The sequence below is a fragment of the Hypomesus transpacificus genome, chromosome 17, assembly GCF_021917145.1.
Source record: "Hypomesus transpacificus isolate Combined female chromosome 17, fHypTra1, whole genome shotgun sequence".
NCBI classification, from domain to species: Eukaryota; Metazoa; Chordata; class Actinopteri; order Osmeriformes; family Osmeridae; genus Hypomesus; species Hypomesus transpacificus.
The window spans coordinates 9,113,150-9,132,505 of record NC_061076.1 but is presented as its reverse complement, the minus strand read 5'-3'; the positions used below and the strand labels follow the sequence as shown (position 1 = coordinate 9,132,505).

The following is a 19,356-nucleotide window of genomic DNA, read 5'->3' as shown; positions in this document are numbered from 1 at the left end:
TATTGTTTATTCCCCATAGTTCCCTCCATGGTTCAGCACAGAGAAATTGTATTCAATGTGTGAAATTACCTAGCTGGTATTGTCAGTATATAGATTCCCTCATGATGCATTGACATCCTATAGACTAATGTGTAAATTACATAGGCATCAGTCTGGGTCTCACATGATTGTTGTTGGTCTGAGTTACAGTTTCTAAAGATAGGTATCACTGGTCTTATACAGAATTCATGCTAACAGCATTGATATATTTTTTTACTTAAAATGTGTCTTGATGATATATCAATTACCTTATCATAACATACAATATAATTTGTCCAGAAAAAAAGCAATTAGCAATAAAGCAAGATTTACCCATGCACAGACATAGTATAAGGTTGTGAAAAGTGTTATATAACGGACAATGAAGAAACACATTTTTTACACTTTTTGTGAGTTAGAGAATTTACATACAACTTTTCACTGAAAACGATTTTTCTTTCAGGAGGAAATCACTGTCAATGACCATTTTCAAGGAAATATCCTCTAACGTCAAGTTTTACATTGTAATTTCAAACACCATTAACTTACTGTAAAAACACATACGCTGCAATAAATAAACTATTTACATGTATTTCACACACACATGTACATTTGGTTATAGGCATATAATAAATCTACTCTTTAAGTGAACAAGTCAATAAGGTATGTATTTTTCCCTGCTTAATATAACTGTCACTTTTTTGATCATCCACATTAAGACAACATACAATTTCAATATGGAGGGACAGTATTAACAGTTGCTAAGCTCTTTGAGGTGAATGTTTCCCTTACATCTTCTTGGACAAAATGGAAATCGTAGCAGTTTAGTTTCTCCTATGTGCTGCCCTTCGATTCCAGAAAGACCTGATGTCATGGCTGTGGCTCCATGTTCCTCTAGCACCCCTGAACGAAAATGTACCCAGGATGATGGCTTCAGTAGCTGACCTACTTCCCTCACATTCTCCTTCCCTGAGAATGCTAGCTGTCTGTCATGCTGACAGCCACCCCATGTACAGCCACCCTTCTGTACTGTGGCTTTTGCATTTTAATCTGTTATTATGTCACAAACATTCACGAGTCCCAGCCAAAGTCCTGTCCAGTAATCTGGTAGAATCGCAGGTTGAATGGCCGGTAAAAGTGCCTGAGCTTTTGCAGTACATCCAGGGGGATCTGGGGGTGGGGGCGCCCCTTGGATTTCCCCAGGCAGCGTGGCCTATTACTGCCCTCTGGCTTTTTCAGGCAGGGGAAGCCCTTGGTCTGGTTGAAATAGAAGTGCTTGTCGCTCACCACCCTTTTCAAACCCAGGAAATCTTGGACACGGCCCATCTCTCCAGCTGGGTCTGACACCAGCCGTTCACCACTGACAAACAGGAAGTGGGAGAGGGGGAAGTGCTGGAGCCAGTTCTCTAGGTGTTTTGCATACAGGCCGATGTGTACTGCACTCCAAGATGTGTCAATGAGGCCTGAAGCGTTTTTAAGGGCCAAGTTTTGGAAGGTGGGCAGGCCTGGGTTCTTCGATAGGGTCTGGGTATAGTCAGACACAGCCCGGGTCACAGGATCCCTGACGACAACAATGAGCTTGGTCCTGCAGTTCATGGCACACACACGCCGTGGAGCTTCCTTGGTGACAAAGTAGCTGGGGGTCTTCTCCATGGTGATCTGGCCCTCCAGAGTCCTCGGCATTAGGTTTCTGTTAGAGACATAGAGGAACATGAGTCATCTGCACTATGGCAATGTAGCATAATATTTTCACCTATTGACAAAATGATGTTACACGTTAGGGGCCCGATCTTGCACCCAGTGCAATTAACCTTGTCAACGACGCAAGTATTATTCCTAGTTTGCACTCGAAGCAAAGCGGACTTTTCCCTCCACCGACGCATGTCGAAATGACCGTGCGCCCCGTGGGTGGTTCAGCGAAAAAGGAGGCGTGTTCTGGCGCAAACGTTCCCTGGTGCTATTTTGCAGTTTCCGAAAATTAATTCCGCCACTGACCAGGAAAAACGTGGTCTAAAGTCAATGGCGCATTATTCAGATGCTATTTTAAGGGCGCAAGCTTGGTCCGTGCGCACTGCTGGCGAGGCCAGGGTCTTCTTTCTGCAAAGCTACATTACATTGTTTTGATTTATGGCGTGTTACTACAATGATTATAAAAAGATTTTCATGAGAAATCTCTATGTATGTGAACATGATTTGTAACAGTTGTGGCAATTTTCTCCACGCCTGTTTAACCGGAGCTAATTTGGGTGGGTTTCTTCTCCCATCTCCATCAGAATCAGAATTCGGTTTATTCGCCATGTAGCCTATGTTACACAAACACGGAATTTACTGTGGCAAGAAAGTGCAAACAATAAACATATATGGGTCTTAAATTAAGTAAAAAAGTACAATAGTCAAACTAATTCCAAGAACTAAACAATTTAAAAAATAAAATATAGGTTAGGCTATATAAAAATAAGAATTTGAATGAGAAGCATGAGCGGGCAATTTAGTGCAATGAGAAAACTGCTCTGCCTTTCCCATACAATATCACTTCTCTATCTGTTACGGCACTGACTAGAACGTCGGTCTCCTCGGCTGTGAACCGCTCCTGGCGTGAGCCTGTAAAATCCGCCATTATAATAGCAATCCGCCATGGAACAGGCGCTGCTCTTAAAGGGAATGTGAGATGACGCTCTGATTGGTTTATTGCACGTTACGCCCAAACCACACCCATTAGTAATGTAGATATTTCGGACCTACCCATTTTAGATTTGAGCCAGGCGCAAAGTCATTTATCCCGCCGGCAAAATAGCAACAGAGACGGAGTTCCGCCCACAAAGTTACTTACGCTTTGCGTTTTGATACTTGCGTTTCAGATCGTTAAAATAAGGCCCTAGGCCTGCTTGTTAATATGGTCGGTCAATTTATTTGTTATTTTTTACAGCATGTATACTTTCCAGCACAGGTCAAGATTTGAACAAAAATAAAATAGACCCCTCAAAGTCCTTTTCAGCCTCCAAAAGAATAATTGCATTGTATACCTAAAAACAACCTTTCCCAAAATACATGCAATTAAAACACCATATAGAATGTTTATGAACCGGGACTGGTACCTCCCAATCTGATTTTAAGCCAGGCAAAATGGGAGGCCGCACAGTCAATATGGATCTGATGAGTCAAAGCCACAAAACCACTAGAACCACTTTACAGCAATTTCCGTAAGACTTCCGGCCGTCTCCCCCCTCCTATCCCTGCACTGTGGAAAGATAGCTGTGTTCTAACCTCTGGCTCCTGGAGAACCTAAACAGACCAGTCCAAAGAGAGGCACATGGGACACATGAGAAACATACCTCAGCTAGCACTGACTTGAGATCTCAAATTATCAGTACTGCATATTTTAGGACAACTTTGCCTCAAGACATATGGGATAGACATGTTCTATGCATTTTCTAAACATTACAAGTGCCCTGCTTCCAAGGCTTAGGAGTAAGAGCATCATTTCATAGGGAAAATGGTTGGCATCAGTTTTACCATTTAAAAACAGAAAAACTGACATTTTATCTGAACCGGGTAAATGTATTGTTTTCTTTAATTGTGCTCATGTTTACGTATGTTTAATTTAAGAAGGAACAATGCACAACATGAGCATTTTGGTTCATGATGTAAATATGCCAGATTTAGCCATTAAGGTTCATTTCCTATACAGTTTCTGGCAGATTCATGGCATGTAAAAACTTTTAAAGAACATTCAAAAGCACATAATCACATAAGCTAGTTGCTTTTTTAAGGTTTGTTGCTGTTTATATATTTGTATTGCATCTTTGACGTTTGACCTCTGTTGTTACAGTAATAACCTGATCTGTGCAAGTTCCAACATTGTGATTTGGTTCAAAAGAATCTCTTTAAATACAAATGTGGTTGAGTTGTCTACTATGCCGGCTGGCTCCTAGCATTCCCTGCTCTTCTCCCCAGCTTTGCGTCAGTGGAAAACATCAAATTCTGAACGAACTCATACAGTTTCTAATGAAGTCAAGGACAACAATGGCTGTGTTTTTGGTTCCAATACATGGTTGGACAAATAACTATTACTTAGTACAAATGTCCACTCACATGACATGGTACAGAAACAGAACTGAAAGACTGAGCAGAGGTTGAGATCCATTCCCTTTATGCTTCCACTGAAAGCTACTTTACTATTTCTGTCAAGACACTCAAATAATGATTTAACAATTTATTGCAATGAAAATAGGTCCGTCTTTGTCAGTGTTTGCCTTTGGCGGTGTGGTTATACCTAAGGAGGAACTCCCTAACTTGGAGCATGGCTAGCATAGCGCAAGCAATAACAAGGCAGAGAGCATTGGATATGAGATCCCCCAGTGGACCGGAATATCTTCAAACTCAAAGTAGAATTTTAATCAATCACGTCAAAAGGCTTCACAGATCATCTTGTAGTGGCAATACAGTAGACAGTATGGAGGAGCTGGAGATGGTGGAGGGCAGCAAAAATTGCACAACATACAGGCACAGCGCAATGTGTAAGAATGTGTGTCCGCATCTGTTAAAGCATGCAGTCTTCAAGTCCTCTGAAGAAGAAGAAGACCTGGACCTTCAATTAGAACACCTGCAGTTGATTGGAGGGAGTCAGATGGCTGAGCGGTGAGGGAGTCGGGCTAGCAATCAGAAGGTTGCCAGATCGATTCCCTGCCGTGCCAAATGACGTTGTGTCCTTGGGCAAGGCACTTCACCCTACTTGCCTCGGGGGGAATGTCCCTGTACTTACTGTAAGTCGCGCTTAGAGCGTCTGCTAAATGACTAAATGTAAATGTAATTAATGTAATGATGGCCTGAGTGACATCAGCTGATGACGTGATGCTCTGCCCGAGTCCCATGCCAGAACTAGCTCTGCCAATATACTATAAACATCACATTGTAGTTAAAGGGGCAATTGACTGGGTTTTTTGGGTATTTCACACTGTTCCTTAAGGTTCCTTCCGAATAGGGTATGTAACATTGGTTGGGTTGAAAATGGCCCGGGTGCTGTTCTATGCCCTCTGACAGATCCTCTGAAATGTTCCCGGGAAAAAACACTAGCTTTTCTCCTTTTATGGTATGCTCATTAATATTTAGATAAGCTGCGCGCTGATTGGTTGGTTATCAACGAGTGAAGCTGGGAGCAAAAACGCAACACGGCCAACAGCAGCACTCGCTGAAACACCGAAGTTGGAGACTTGAAATAAAAACGCGCAAATAAATCTATTGTGTCTACACAACACTGTTTTCAACAGATTGACTATATATCATTTGAAATGATAACATTACTTGTTTCCACTTCTGTTGTTAAAGCAAACTGGATTGACTTAGGTGGGTAGAACGTTAGGCTACAGTTTAGCAACCAAACCATATCGTGATTCTACTCGGCTTCAGTTAGCTAGCTAGGCTAGCTCTAGATATCTTGCTGTAAAATAACATGACAAAGATCTGGACAAACATGCATCGTGAATTGTAGATTTTCATTACACAGGTTATTTATTTGAATGAAACACAGTCAGGAACATGAATCAACGTTAGCCCCATTGCCAATAAACTAGGCTAAATGATCACACATTCTACCTATGCTCTTGCATTAACTAGCAAGCTAAACTTGTTTACATGCCTACAGTCTAGGTGTTACTAGTAACAGTTACTAGCAATGCTAACGTATCCTGTATCTATAACCTGCCTTTCTCCAGTTCTTTCAAATAGATTATCTGGACAGGCGTTAGCAATAAGCCAGACTGCAGTTCGTTTTCTGGCTATTTTTCGGAAGCTTCCCTTCTAATACCGACTACAGCTACTAGTCTAGCTAGAGTCATTTGATGTGTGTAGAAACGTATTTAGCATTCTACCTGGTATGCTATATACAGGAAACGTTAGCATTGCTAATAACTGTTAGCACAACATCATACTGTCCTTATAGCTTGCGGTTGCAATGAGCATACGGTTGGAACAGCACCTCTTTCCAGGTTCAGCTTCCTAGCATATCCTGCTTGAAATTGTCCAAGGTTGTCAAAACTGTCTTGGGTGAAATGTTCAGAGCAAATGAATGATTGAGTGTCGAACTTCGCCGGGATCTTCTCATAGACAACAGCAGCCATGCCTGTTGAATGTTTGGCTCCTTGGGAAGACTGAGTGTTAGCCTTCCCTGTACAGCCTGGAACACAGCATTTACGACCGTGGTCCATTTTCAATATCCTTGTTATAATTCAAAACGTTCTTCTTTGTAATTCCTTATAAGTAGCCCACACAGAGCAGCGCGCAGCTAAACTAGTATCAGAGATAGACGCTACCTCAGACTGGTCTGTATGTAAATTCTGGGGCGTGACAAAGATACAGACCAGAGCCAATAAGAGGGCGATCACCGGTCCTACGTAGGACCGGTGGCTTTGTTGAAAAGCTAGCATTTTACAGCCAATTTTTTTCTTTTTGAGATTTGAATAGGAAAGAGGTGTCAATGGACTTTGATATTCACAGTATGTTCAGTTTACCCTCCGAACTGTCGTTTTTCAACAATGACAAGGTAAAATCGGTTTTGCAGTCAATTGCCCCTTTAATGGATGTGCATTGAGGGAGATTTAATTACTAGTTTGTTTTACAATTATGAAAACTAACCCAGAATAACTCTAATCAAGTAGGGTGCTAACATGAAGTACATCTAAATGCAGCGTTAATTTATTTTCTTACGAACTGCACTACACAACTGGTAACTGATACCACATCCTGTCTGTCCCAGTTTTTCTCAAGATCAATGAGTCTGGCTCTCCATGCCAGTGGCGCTAAACTGACCTTAGCTAATGGAGGTGTTAATGTTTGGTAGAAACCAAATCAGCTTTTTGTGACTTATTGGGTGTCACCCTCCCTCAGAGGTGAGGTTTGTCACAGCTGTAATTGACCATAAGTTCTCCCTGCCGTACTCATGAATAGTTAATGCAATGTGGCTTTCAGCAGTTCTCCCTGCCTCATCTCTGTCTCAGTGTCCTCTGTAATTACATGAATGAATTAAAAAAACATGATTTCATGACATGAAAAGTTTATGTTTTAAAAACCTTTCACAAGTGGGAAGTTGTTAAACCAAAGGACTGGACGTTGGAAGATTTTCTTGTTTAATTGTTCTTGTTTTGAAGAACCGTCAGTACATTTTATTCTATAGCCCTACAGTGTATTGATAATTTAAAATGTGTTATAGTGGCATGAATGACCCAATTTCATAGCAACAACTTGTTCATGAGCTAAAAAAACACAACACACGGTCCAGGTTCCCCTCTTCTACAACAGCATGTGCCCCAGGAAACAACTCAGAGCAGGCTTGTTTTGCTGACAGGGCACTCAAACTTGAAATTTGCCAATGTGTGCAGGAAGAAGTTCTTTGTTCTTATTGAGGTGATGTGCTACTGATTATATGAGTAATATGTAGTAACCAATCTAGGTCAAAGCATAGCCTACCCCCCACAGGTCAGGATGTTGTGAGATTTTTATGGCTGGAGCCAAGCGAGCCTACTTGACTGCACTAAACCTGTGTTTCACATTTAACTGTTATACCTCCTTTTCATCACTGTAGATATTTGGAACAGTACATGAAGATACATAACATCAACTGCTCTTTCTGAAACTCAGTTCCATGAGCAAGAGCAATAACCATACTCTTTCAGATATCTTCTCTAGAAAGTGGAAGATATTTTTTTTTACTTTTGAGAAGAACCGTGTAGTGCTCGTATCTGCAGGAGTCTGACTCTGTGGGAAGTACATTCCTCTGTGAGATCTAATTAAAGAGGCGCCTAAAAATCAGGCTTGTAAAAGAGGCAGGGGAACAAACAACAAGCAAAAAAAACTACATTTCCCAGCAGGAATTTGCACAAAGGCTGCCTGAAACAGCCTAAGGGGAACTGAGAGCCTGTCAGGCTGACTTACTGACTGTGGGAAAGTGTCTCACCTTGTGTCTTTCTGATAGTGAGAAAACACTTCTTTCTTGAAAACATTATAAGTTATTTTACATTGACAATGTAAAATACAAGGATTTGTAGTGAGAAAACATCAATGTGTACAATAGGTAAGATGCTATTTTATGGAGACCTCAGTACGGGAAGTCTTTGCGAGTTAGCTACTGCATGAGTGAGCGAGCACACCAACAGTTCACACCAACACTGATGTATCAATTTCAGTCAGTAACTGACAAATTGAAACACAGACAATATAGACTTAAAACAATATTTGGGTGAATAGAGTGCCATGACCCACCATGCAGATGTCCTGTCTACCCGGGTCTGTGTCTTAAGGGGACAGCTTAGTTGACAAGTCAGAGACGAGGGCCCCAGCCATGGCGCCAGAGTGTAATGGCCGCCCAGACGTGTACAGTACAGGCTTGACTATGGCCTCAGGATGGGTTGTGTGATTGAGCACCAGCACTAGCCAAGTAACAATCAGCATTCCTCAATAGTCAGAGAACTGAACCCACAGAAGTGAAGCTATGGAAGCAGATTTAGATGGGTAGCTGTTGTCCCATGTTTGGAATGACACTTACGTTCTTCACCCCTGCAATCCCCCTTCTGAAGTCTCTCATCAGTGCCGAGTCAAACACTGGTACTGTGTTCTGTCAGACTTCAGCAGATATCCCACAGTGTGGGTACCAGACTAGATTTCCTACACCCATCCTACCCTCCAAACCAAAACAGTAAAAACGGAAGTGGTACGATAGGATCTCCATGGGCAACCACAGGAGTGACAACGATGCAGATTCAAAAAATGTTCCTGTGCATGATACTTTTTAAAAGTTGTGACTGATTATTCCCCCAGCAGTGGGTCTCTGGTGCACTGGACACTGCAGTGGAGGGCTGATACCATGGGCACTATTTGTGTGTGTGCTGGTCTCTCTTTATTGAGACTAGTACACAGTGCCCGTGATGCAGTCGGTGATGAAAGATGAAACACACAATTACAGTAAGTTACACAATGAGGTGTGAGACTCCACAGCAACTCCAGATTTTCGCATATGATAGGTGGGGGCCGGGTAACACCCAGCCTTACAATTTCATTGGGAATTACAGCCTCTGATACAGCCTCCTAATGCATGCGCTAATGCATGGCCGTATCTAGCCCTATTTTGGGGCTTGATACCCCAAAAATATTTTAAATATACATTTGTTAATTTCTCTTCCTAAAACCCACTACAGGGACACATACTTAAAAGGATATTTTAAAAAAAATATTCTGGGGGAACATGCCCCCAGACCCCCCAATTTTGCTGGGTCACAGGAAAAATTATAGGTTTGATCTGGGGGCTTAGCCCCCCCAAAAGTGGGAACTTAGATTCGCACCTGCGCTAATGAAGCTAAGCGCAAGTTAAGTCCGGCAAGACTGATCCCTGCACTCGGGCATACTCGATAATGTTTCACTACTTACTCCCCCCGCTAAGAACGCTCTTCTTTCCCCCTTTCCTATCTGGGTTTCAGTTCGATTAGCGCTCCCGTCTATCAATTAACGTTGTCAAATCTCCTCGTAGCTGTCAGCCTATCACAATGATCCCGTGCCTTTTAAATACGATTTTCTCCCCGTTTAATTTGTACATGCTATAAGTGCGCGACCCTCCACCTCCCCGTCGCCACCCAGTGCCTTGTCTCTGTTCTTCAACTCCTTGGCTGGGTCGTCGGCTGCCGCCACCGCCACCAATCTCCGTGGGGGATTCTTCTTCGGATGCTGAGTAGACACCCTTTAAACAATTCCCCATGGGGTCTAAGCTCCAAACACTCGTAGTACATTTATCATTCTGTAAATAAACATCACTTTACCCATCCCAGGTCTCTCCTGATTGAAATGAAGTTTATGGTGTGAGCTGAGCATGGTTCTCAATAGGGCTGGCCCTACTCAGTCGACTAGTCGATTTTCTGGTCGATATGCTCTTGGTCGACAATTTTTTTTTTTGTCGAGCTGCCATGTGGCAGTGTGAGATTTGATTCCCGCTTGTGTCATCATTGCTGAATTAACGAAATGTTCTACAGAAATTGTAGATTATTTTATTTAAGACAAATAAAGCAACTCCAAAAATGTATAATTTAAAAGAAAAGGTGTTACTGTTTTCCCTTTCGCGCTTTGTTTTGGTATTTTGCACACGGCACAATTGGCTGCAGAACTACAAACTCTGCAATAGCCTACTTTGTTTTAGTCAAAATGGCAAAGAAATCTGTGGTATGGCAGCATTTCATTAAATTATATTTACAAAGTACCGGGCGACTCGAAAAACTCTGCCAACAACGGTTTATTTTTCATGGTTCAACGTCGAATATGATGTAACCCACCACCTCAAAAACGTAAGTTGGCCTAGCCCTACTTCGCTCAAGCTAACGCGCTGGGTTGAAAATGAATATGCCTATTATAAGAATGACATCCAAATCGAATGACATTATCTTCTCCGGCCAAGACAACAAAATCTTTCTCTGTTGCACCGTTCCCCACTCAGCTTCTACGTAAGTTCGCATGCTGCAAGTTCAGGCAGTGATAAACGCACTCTGATGATTTGCATGTTAAACAAACAATATTTAAAATGTTTAGTACATTGTAAGAGATACTAAATACCATTGGCATTCGGTTACAACAGGACTGGAGATACGAGTCTTATTAGTAGTAGGCTATTAGCGGCTGAATTGAGTCGGATCGCGACAAAAAAAAAAAACGTTTCAAATTTCGATTCGGCGATTTTCAGACGTTTTAGTCGAGTCTTGTCGACCAAAGAAAATCTTAGCTGGGGACAGCCCTAGTTCTCAAGCAGGGCTAGCCTGGCTGCCAGCCCAATTTAACCCCGCCAACAAAAAAACATTTTGGGTCGGGAAGTTGGGTCTGGAGAACCTTGGTTGGGGAAAAACTACGTCAGGAGCTGTTCGGACCAATGAAATTGTCAGGGCGGGCTATATACAATGATGGACAGATGATCAACAGTAACGTAATCAACCACGTCACCAAAGAGCGCTTGGGTTGAATTTGTTTTCAACAAACAACATATTACGTTGCTCTGATTGGTTGTAGGTCTATCCAATTGAGCGTAGAGCCATTTGTTTTACGAGTTCGGTTGAAACACACCCCATACTCACAGCCCAATGGAGGTTTCTCAGACTCACATTCTGAACAGAAAATTATGAGTATGACAACGTCAGGCTAAAGCATGGCTGGACTGGGACAAAAAATCGTCCCTGGCATTATTGGCCCAGGCGGCCCACATCCACCGTGATTGGTTGCTCTGGATAAGAGCGTCTGCTAAATGACTAAATGTGGTCAGACATTCCCTGCAGACAGTCCTCTTAAAATATGCGTGCATTCTATAATATGAGTTGCCTAGTGTTCTGCGTTCATGTAATAGTTGTGGATCCTCCAAGAGGGGTCTCAAGACTTATCTGTTGATCTTACACTTAAATAATTAATAAATTCATAGAGTTATGATTTGTATAATTATGGTATTTTATTATTATTATTGATATTTGATATTGTATTGCCATTATTGTTATTATTACTATTTTGCTTAAAATTGGCTTAGCAACTTTTAAAAACAGTTTACTGTTAATTTTAACTATTGTAAGATTCCTATTGGGCACACATAAAACACACACACACAGCCTCCCTCCATTGCTGAGAGTCCCTGTTAATTTGCCTAGTCCTTACCACGTCGTCAACTACTCTTTCTTCCATCTCTTCCTCACTCGCTCCCATGGCCCTGTCATGGTCACTCTCCTCCTCGGTTTCTTCCCTGACCCTGTCTGTATATGTCTGCCTCTCTGAGCCAGCCACTTCTCCTCCTTCCTCTACAGGTAATGCTGAAGTTGAAGCAGCTAAAGCCCCCCCCCCCAAAACATGTTCGAAATGTTTTAATCTTTTTCTCCCATAACTTTTGTGCCTCCCTTGCGCATCCACATGGAGGTTTTTCAGTCTGTGTTGCTATCTCTCCTGAAGCTACAGCAGAAAATGTAACTAATTCTGAGGTAAGAAAGTAAAATAAAAAAGATAATATTTCGTTTAGTACTTCTACTGTTGTAGATAATGTTGTATGAGTTATATCAGGTCAAACTGTAGTTTCTCTAGTAAAGAATGGTGTAACAACCTCCTGCTAATTTCAAAGCACCATGCTAATACAGCTAGCTAAACAATCGGTGACAGTGGCGGGGATGGTTGTAACACGAGTTTTGAAAGTGTTACAACCAAAGAGACAGGTGGGAATAGGAAGAAGAGGCGCTCAGAAATCCTCACTGATACACCAGTGAAGCTGGCATTGGAAGAGGAGGAGCGTCGAAAAGGGAAAAACATCAGATATGTACATATGAATGTGCACGTACGGACATGCACACACCAACGCACACGTGTGCATGCACAAACACACACAATATGCACATACACTCCCTATATTCACACATTTTATTGTTGCAGCCATTAATTTAAAATAAAACTGTTGCTGTGGCATATCACTTGGTTTTTTTGCATTTAGTCTACCTGTTACAACTTACCCCAGTATGTGTTACAACCTACCCCGGTAGTGGGGTTGGTTGTAACAAAGGACCACCTTGTATTTGTCATCATCTCACAAGTCTGCGATATAGATGAACAACATTTAAATTGTTGGCATTTGCAGTAGACAAATATGGGTACTTTGCCCAAAAATGTCAGACGTGTAGCAAAAAAAAAAGGAGTTTTAGGTGCTAAAAAAAAAGGTGTTACAACCATACCCAGTCTCCCCTACTTACAAAGACCGATACACACGCACACACACACAGATATTTGTCAAAAGCATGTTAGTGACACACTCACCAAATCTAATTTCTCCTCAGAAACTGTTGCTGCCTGCTGATATAATTTGTTATATTAGGCCTACTCTCAATAGAGAACTAATTTAAAACTTTGAACAGTGAGTATGTGTGACAAATCAGTTGGCCTTCCTATTTAAAGTTAATTGCAATGTTTCAATTGAACATTTGTAATTTTTTACCTAACAGTATTCTTGTGGGTATGGCAGGGCAACCAAGCATGACAACCAAGCATTCCAAACATTTCATTTTGGGTTGGTGAAGTCAGGTTATTATTTCTATTCACTGACATGCGTCTTCTACAACTGATTCCTATAGAACCCCACAAAAAGGCCAGACTGAAATTTCTGTATTTTATTGGCTCCACAATGGACCACAATGCACCTCAAATTATTATAATTCCCACCATATGGGGTGTGAGAATACCCTGGCACTACAGCAGCCAGAAACCCCAAGTGGGGTTACACTTTAAAACACAGTGCAGCTGAACACCACAGCCAATCCACTTCCCGGTCTGTAAAATCACTCAACGCGTTTGGGTCCCACTTTTGCCTGATGGCTGAAGGCAAGACGCAAGAGAGAATGAGGTTTGTGAAAAATCACCTTTGCGAAATCTGACTTGCGTGTAAAGGTGTATTACTATGCTCTATGTTGTATTAGGATTGTCCGTAATGGCTTGAAAACAAGCAGGAATACTACAATGGTAAAATAAATCAAATGCAGTACAGGTCTGGCACCAAAACCAGAGAAAAATCCCTCAATTGACTGCAATAAATAATGTATATGGAATAACTGTGAATCTGGGAACAGAGAATTTCCTATTTACAGAATGAAATGTATTCATGTTTGTCATACAGTGTCAGCATTCTTGCTGATCAATCTGCAGTTATGTTGATGAATAGGGCAGAAATGAATCTTGTCTGATCAATATTCTGTCATCCAGATCAATGTTTTTAATTCAGTTCTTGCTTTTCAAAATGAATATATTATCAGAGATTGGAGAGATAAAACAAGAGGAGTAGAAGAAAAGGAAGAGGTGCAATCAGGGACCCTTATAGGGCAGCACAGTCCTGCTCCCTAATAATTGATTATAACAATGTTGGTTATTTCTCAACTGTACATCCTTCATCATACCAGCTTCCAGCACATTCACCTGTTGTTCTAATTTCCATAATGTCATTAAAATAATTGTTTTTTTAAGTCTATCTTTCTAGTAGTATTGATATCTGCCTGTGCCCTTCTGAAGCTGCCCTGACAGGATTTATATTGTTGTTTAATTGCAATCCCATTGACTGAGGCCTTTGGTGTCAGGGGTGAAGGTCAGCCAATTGACCAGCTGTCAAAATCCTAGCAACAGGACTTGGTGATCTGGCATGGTTTTTCCTCAAATAAAGCATCAATGATCTTTCCATTAATCATGGTGTGTGTTTTATCAAGGATTTTCTGTAGCAGCTTGGTCACAGTGTGTTGAAATACTGACGTATGCCATAACTCCGAGTATGAGAATATAGTTTTAATAATTTCCCAGGACATACTCCAGGTAGCAAAATAATTGCATAACAGCTTCAAGCCTATTTTAAATTTTGCATTCAGGACTAGTATAAGTGGAAGTGTCCCATGGTGCTTTGCAGCTGCCTCAGAGCAAGAAGGTCCTGGGTTTGATTCCTGCATGGGGAATGTTCTCCCCAGGCCTGTCGGTGTGTGTATGTGATGAATTTAAAAAAAATATTCTGAAAGTAAAGATTTAAGAAGAAAAAAAAATCCCCTCAAAATTGAACATCTGATAGAGAAGTCAGAAACTGTGAGGGATAAAATAATATCACATAGGCAAATACATGTTTGTTTGTTGTGACATGTCATCGCTCTCTTAATGACATCGCCATCTCTCAAGGCAAGATTCTGTGTTGACATGTACTGTAAATGTACAGCTCTGAAAAAAAATAAGAGACCACTGCACCTTTTCTTTCCTTTTAAAAAAAGTTGAGAAGTACAATTTTTTATGTCTGGAACAGAAGGGTAAAAAAAAGGAAAGAAAGAAAGAACAAGGTGCAGTGGTCTCTTATTATTTTCAACAGCTGTATATACACTGTATGAAATGTCCACAAGAGTATACAAGGATTACTGTAGATAAATAAAATTCTTGCTGTGATTTGAGAGATGACTGAGGAGGTTGGGGAGGTTTTGTTGGAGCAAAAAGCTATTACTGTACCGTAAGTTGAAAGAGGCCACATTTGCTTTGTTTACCATTTTACTTATGTATGATGATTAGGTAACCAAAGGTATTAAGTAACCTAATTGCATAAACAAAAGGGCATTAGAATCAGAATGTTCTGATTTGTTGAGCAATGTCAATGTCCTTTTTTGAAATTGGGTAAAAGAAAATATGCAAAAATTGATCTATAACTGAGAAAAACGAATGAGACAATTATAACTCATCGGAACCTGACCGAGAAAGAAAGTTCCTTTAACCCATTCTGTGGTGACAAAACACAACAAGCAGTGCCATTGTGCGATGAAAACCTGTGGTTTTCCTGTGCTGTCTGGTGTGGTGGCTCTCATGAACCCATATGAAAAGCTTCATTCCTAAGTCGACTTAAACCCAGGAAACAACACAGAAAATCGTTAAATCCCCTTTTTGATTTGGACAGGGTTTCTGTGGGTTTCCCCTAACTCTGTTAAGAGCACATATGCACACATGAAGACAAACAGGAAAAGGAGGGAGGGAGAGTGGGAGAAAGAAGGAAAGGGACAACAGATATAATAGCAAGAGGACATCAGAGCTGAGAAGATTAGTGTTTGTTTCACAGCCAGAGCCATTGGAACAGTCCACACATCTCCAATGTGATGTGTATGAAGTCTGCACATGGGATCTGGGTCTCTCATCCTTGAGGGGACAAAATGTTTACGTGAGAGAGCACGTCTCTTTCTCTCCCATTAAAAACAGACTCAGTTAAAACTGAAGCAAAATACTGTTCTGATTAGAAGCTATTTACAGTCAAAAGCCTTATTTTCATAAACAGTGACTTGGCAATTGTCCAATATGAAACATGAGGCTTACAGTAATATGAAAGTTATGTACAAGTTACGTAATGCAGCAGTCAGAAAGCATTTTGTTTTTGTGTAGGCAGACTCTCACCACCACCAGAAATTCAAAAGAGCAGGAAACTGACACTGGAGAGGAGGCACCCAACAACAACCTGGCACTGTAATGAGTTGCAAAAGTAAGGGTCTCTCTTGTGTCTGTGTGTGTGTGTGTGTGTGTGTTTGTGTGTGAGACTGAGAGACAGACAGAGAGAGAGAGCGTGTGTGTGCATGTGTGTGTTTGTGTGTGTTGTGTGTGTGTGTGATAGAAAGATACAGACAGGTGAGAGGGAAAGATGGGAAGTCTGTATGAGGTCCTCCCTGGTCACAGAGTGAGTCAAGAAGAAAGATGTCAGGTGTGCTTTCCTGTGAGGTGTGTTTCCCTGACAGTGACTCAAGGGAGAGGGCCATGAAGGTTCCACATGGATGGGCTCGTCCAGGCACCTGTCACCTTTTTGTGTTACTTCGATTAGATCCAAACAAAACAGATTCCCCACAACATTTGTTCAGTACCAGAAGCACAGCAGGAGTTTTGTTCCTCCATAGTTCCTTCATTGTATTTCCTGTATGAATCAACCATTAATACTGAACTTGTAGTTGTCGTCGTGTATCTATTTGTTCAATGATTAAGAGATGCTTGTAAACAGCACATTAAACACATTTCAGTGATTGTGTTGATGTAATGTATGTGTGTATGGAGTCAGTTTCTGAGACCGGCTTGGCAGCTTGGCAATTAAAGCACATCTAGTACACAACCCTACCCAGCCCTGAGCCCTGCCCCCTGAAAAACAGGTCTGCCACAGGCATTTCCACATAAACACTTCATTCACCACTCTGAGAAAGGGTAAGAGAAAGGACACAGTGAAGGAACAAGAAAAAGAGGTATTCTGGGTTAAAGAGAACAACAGCAACAGAAGTGAGAGAAGACACAGAGAAAGAGACAGAGGGCAGAGAGGGGAGGAGAGGCAAAAGGAGAGGAGAGAGCGTGTGGAGCAAAGTGAGAGATTAAGAATGGAATAGCAGAAGAAGAGAAGGAGGACAAGTCTAGCACCAGCAGCATGTTAAAATTATCAGTGGCAAAAATGTTTACATGTGTCCTTATGTTTGAAGTTAACTTAAAACACTGCAAAAAAAGATTGAGAAAAAAAGCAGAAAATATGACATTACTGTTAAGAATACCTTTCCCTCTTATTCATATTTAAACATGACTTAATAGTTTAAATAAAAGTTGCATTCTTTACTTCCAAGACTTCTCTCCATGTTGTTTCTCAAGCAACAGTATATTGTTCACAGATTCAAAAAGTTCTATCTATTCAGTCTTTTCTATAGTTTCAAAGCTCTGTAATGTGAGCTATAGGTTCTTGTGAACGATATGTTCATGACTTTCCTTATAGTGTCCCATGCCATGTCATTAGGTTTGACAACCTCATAGTCAAAACCACACTGTCTAGAATGCTTCCAGACCATCTGGAGATGATCAGCACGCACTCAAGCCCTTCACTTAGATATTTTATAAGCCTTCATTGCAACTAAATAACCGTTCTGGTCAAGTAATTCTATCCATTCTATCCACAGTCCCTTAGGCCTATGTCCCTGAATTAGAATATGATATGCCACAATTTATCATGTTAATGTCCCTATAAGCATATTGAGCTGAATTAGTTCTTACCAGTTGATATGTTTTATTATATTACAAGGTCAAATTCTGTCTTCTGTCTTAGTCCTCTTATGGTGAGCATTATTTTAAATATAAGTAGCCATGAATTGAATGCTAATGTGTGATTTAAAAACAATTGGCCTACAAGTTTTTGAAATGGCTGTCGTTATGATGAACTGGCCCTTTGGGACAAGGACCATCAACCATTTCTTAACAGGTGAGTGGTTTTCTCTTAGGTCAACAGACTCATCTCAACCGTCATCCTCCCGATTTATCATCCCGCTGTGACTGGGCTGTCCACAGCTTCTGCATGTGCCTTAGTAAGCAGGCAGGTGAGCATCATTTATGATATTTTGCAACTTTCGCCTAAATCAACGAGTTAGGCTATACGTCTTCGTAACGTAATTTTACCTGCTTTTTTACGCTATTGTACGGTAAATTCCGGTAATCTGGGACATTGGGTAATGTGGGACACGCCTAAATCGTTTTCTTCGCTGCTATGACAATGCTAGTCCACAGAATGTCGACTCTAAGGTTACCATGGATGTTATGACTGAAATTACAAAACGTGATTGGTGTGGTGTCAGAGAAAACGTCAGGGCACTAGTTAATCAGGAAGCTCCGATGAGAAAAATGCATGCAAAAAATGTCCCAGATTACCCGGATTCACCCGACCCTGCATTTAACGTAAACATTTTATAGGTATTTTGATCAATATTTTGTCTTACCTGTACCATTCGAGTCCTTTATCGAAAAATCTGTCAAAAAAGTGAGGTTCCGCGCCAACAGCTCTCAAGTCCGGGTGAATACGGAGGAACTCCAGCAGAGCGCGCGTTCCACCTTTTTTCACACCGATAATGATGGCTTGAGGGAACTTTTTACTGCCAAATGTGTTGGACACGGGGATACTGTCTGAGATTTGCCGTCCGACTCCTTCCACCTGTTTGACGGCAACGGTTAAAGCGGTTCTAGTTGAAATGGCTGTACTGTTCCATCGAGTCTGTGTTTCGGGGAGTTGACTGAGATGCTCTGATGGTCGCAGGTTGTCATCAATAACATCCATGACATTAAAGTGCCGGTTTAGAAATGGTCTGTCATAAACTGGTCTTGGCGCCGAGTCACAAAATTCGGTTAGACAGTAGAAAAAGTAGGTAAAAATTACGATCATGGTAAAACACACTGACACTTTGGACAGCGCCTTTCCAAAGTTGAACCTAGTTTTACATACACTACATCCCATGAGTTGTTCTTTTCGTCTATCCTCCAAAAACAAAACGTTGACACCATGCTTCTTTTTCCAACATTGAGTCAATTAATTATTTCTAAGACTGTTGAAGAAAGGTAGGCTACATTTAACATTTGTGTAATTTGAAATAGGTTGTCATTAAACATGTCAAACTAGCCTGTCTACATAACGTTGTCAAACGTCACGTATAAGAGATGTGAAGAAAAACGCATCTATACTCATTGTAGTCAAACATTTGTCATTCATCTTATGAAGTCAATTAACCTGCCTTTGAGTTTTGCAGGCTGTTCACTGCCTTGCTCTGGACTCAAGTCTGGTCTGGTGATCACTTATTCAACATTTCCTCCCCTCTCCCCTTCAAAGACATGCACGCCCTTTTTAGAAGTCTCCACCCTTTCCTTCTGGAGCACAGAATAACATTCCCCATGAGACAAATACAGAAATGGAAGATCAAAAAGTTAATTGTTTCTTTTATTTTGAATGTACAGCTGTGGCCAAAAGTTTTGGGAGCGACATACATTTTGTGTTTGCAAAGCTTGCTGGGCCTTGGCATAAAATGA

The 19,356-nt window shown here is 41.2% G+C and overlaps 1 protein-coding gene across 1 annotated transcript; it reads right to left on the bottom strand.

Moving 5' to 3' along the window:
• On the bottom strand, positions 1-19,216 carry LOC124479017 (heparan sulfate glucosamine 3-O-sulfotransferase 6-like). Its single transcript, XM_047037479.1, has 2 exons — positions 18,279-19,216; positions 1-1,708 (listed from the first exon to the last, which is right to left on the bottom strand). Exons 1-2 carry the CDS (start codon positions 18,788-18,790, stop codon positions 1,090-1,092), a joined length of 1,131 nt encoding a protein of 376 aa, XP_046893435.1. The 5' UTR covers positions 18,791-19,216; the 3' UTR covers positions 1-1,089.
• Between the last annotated feature and the right edge of the window lie 140 nt (positions 19,217-19,356).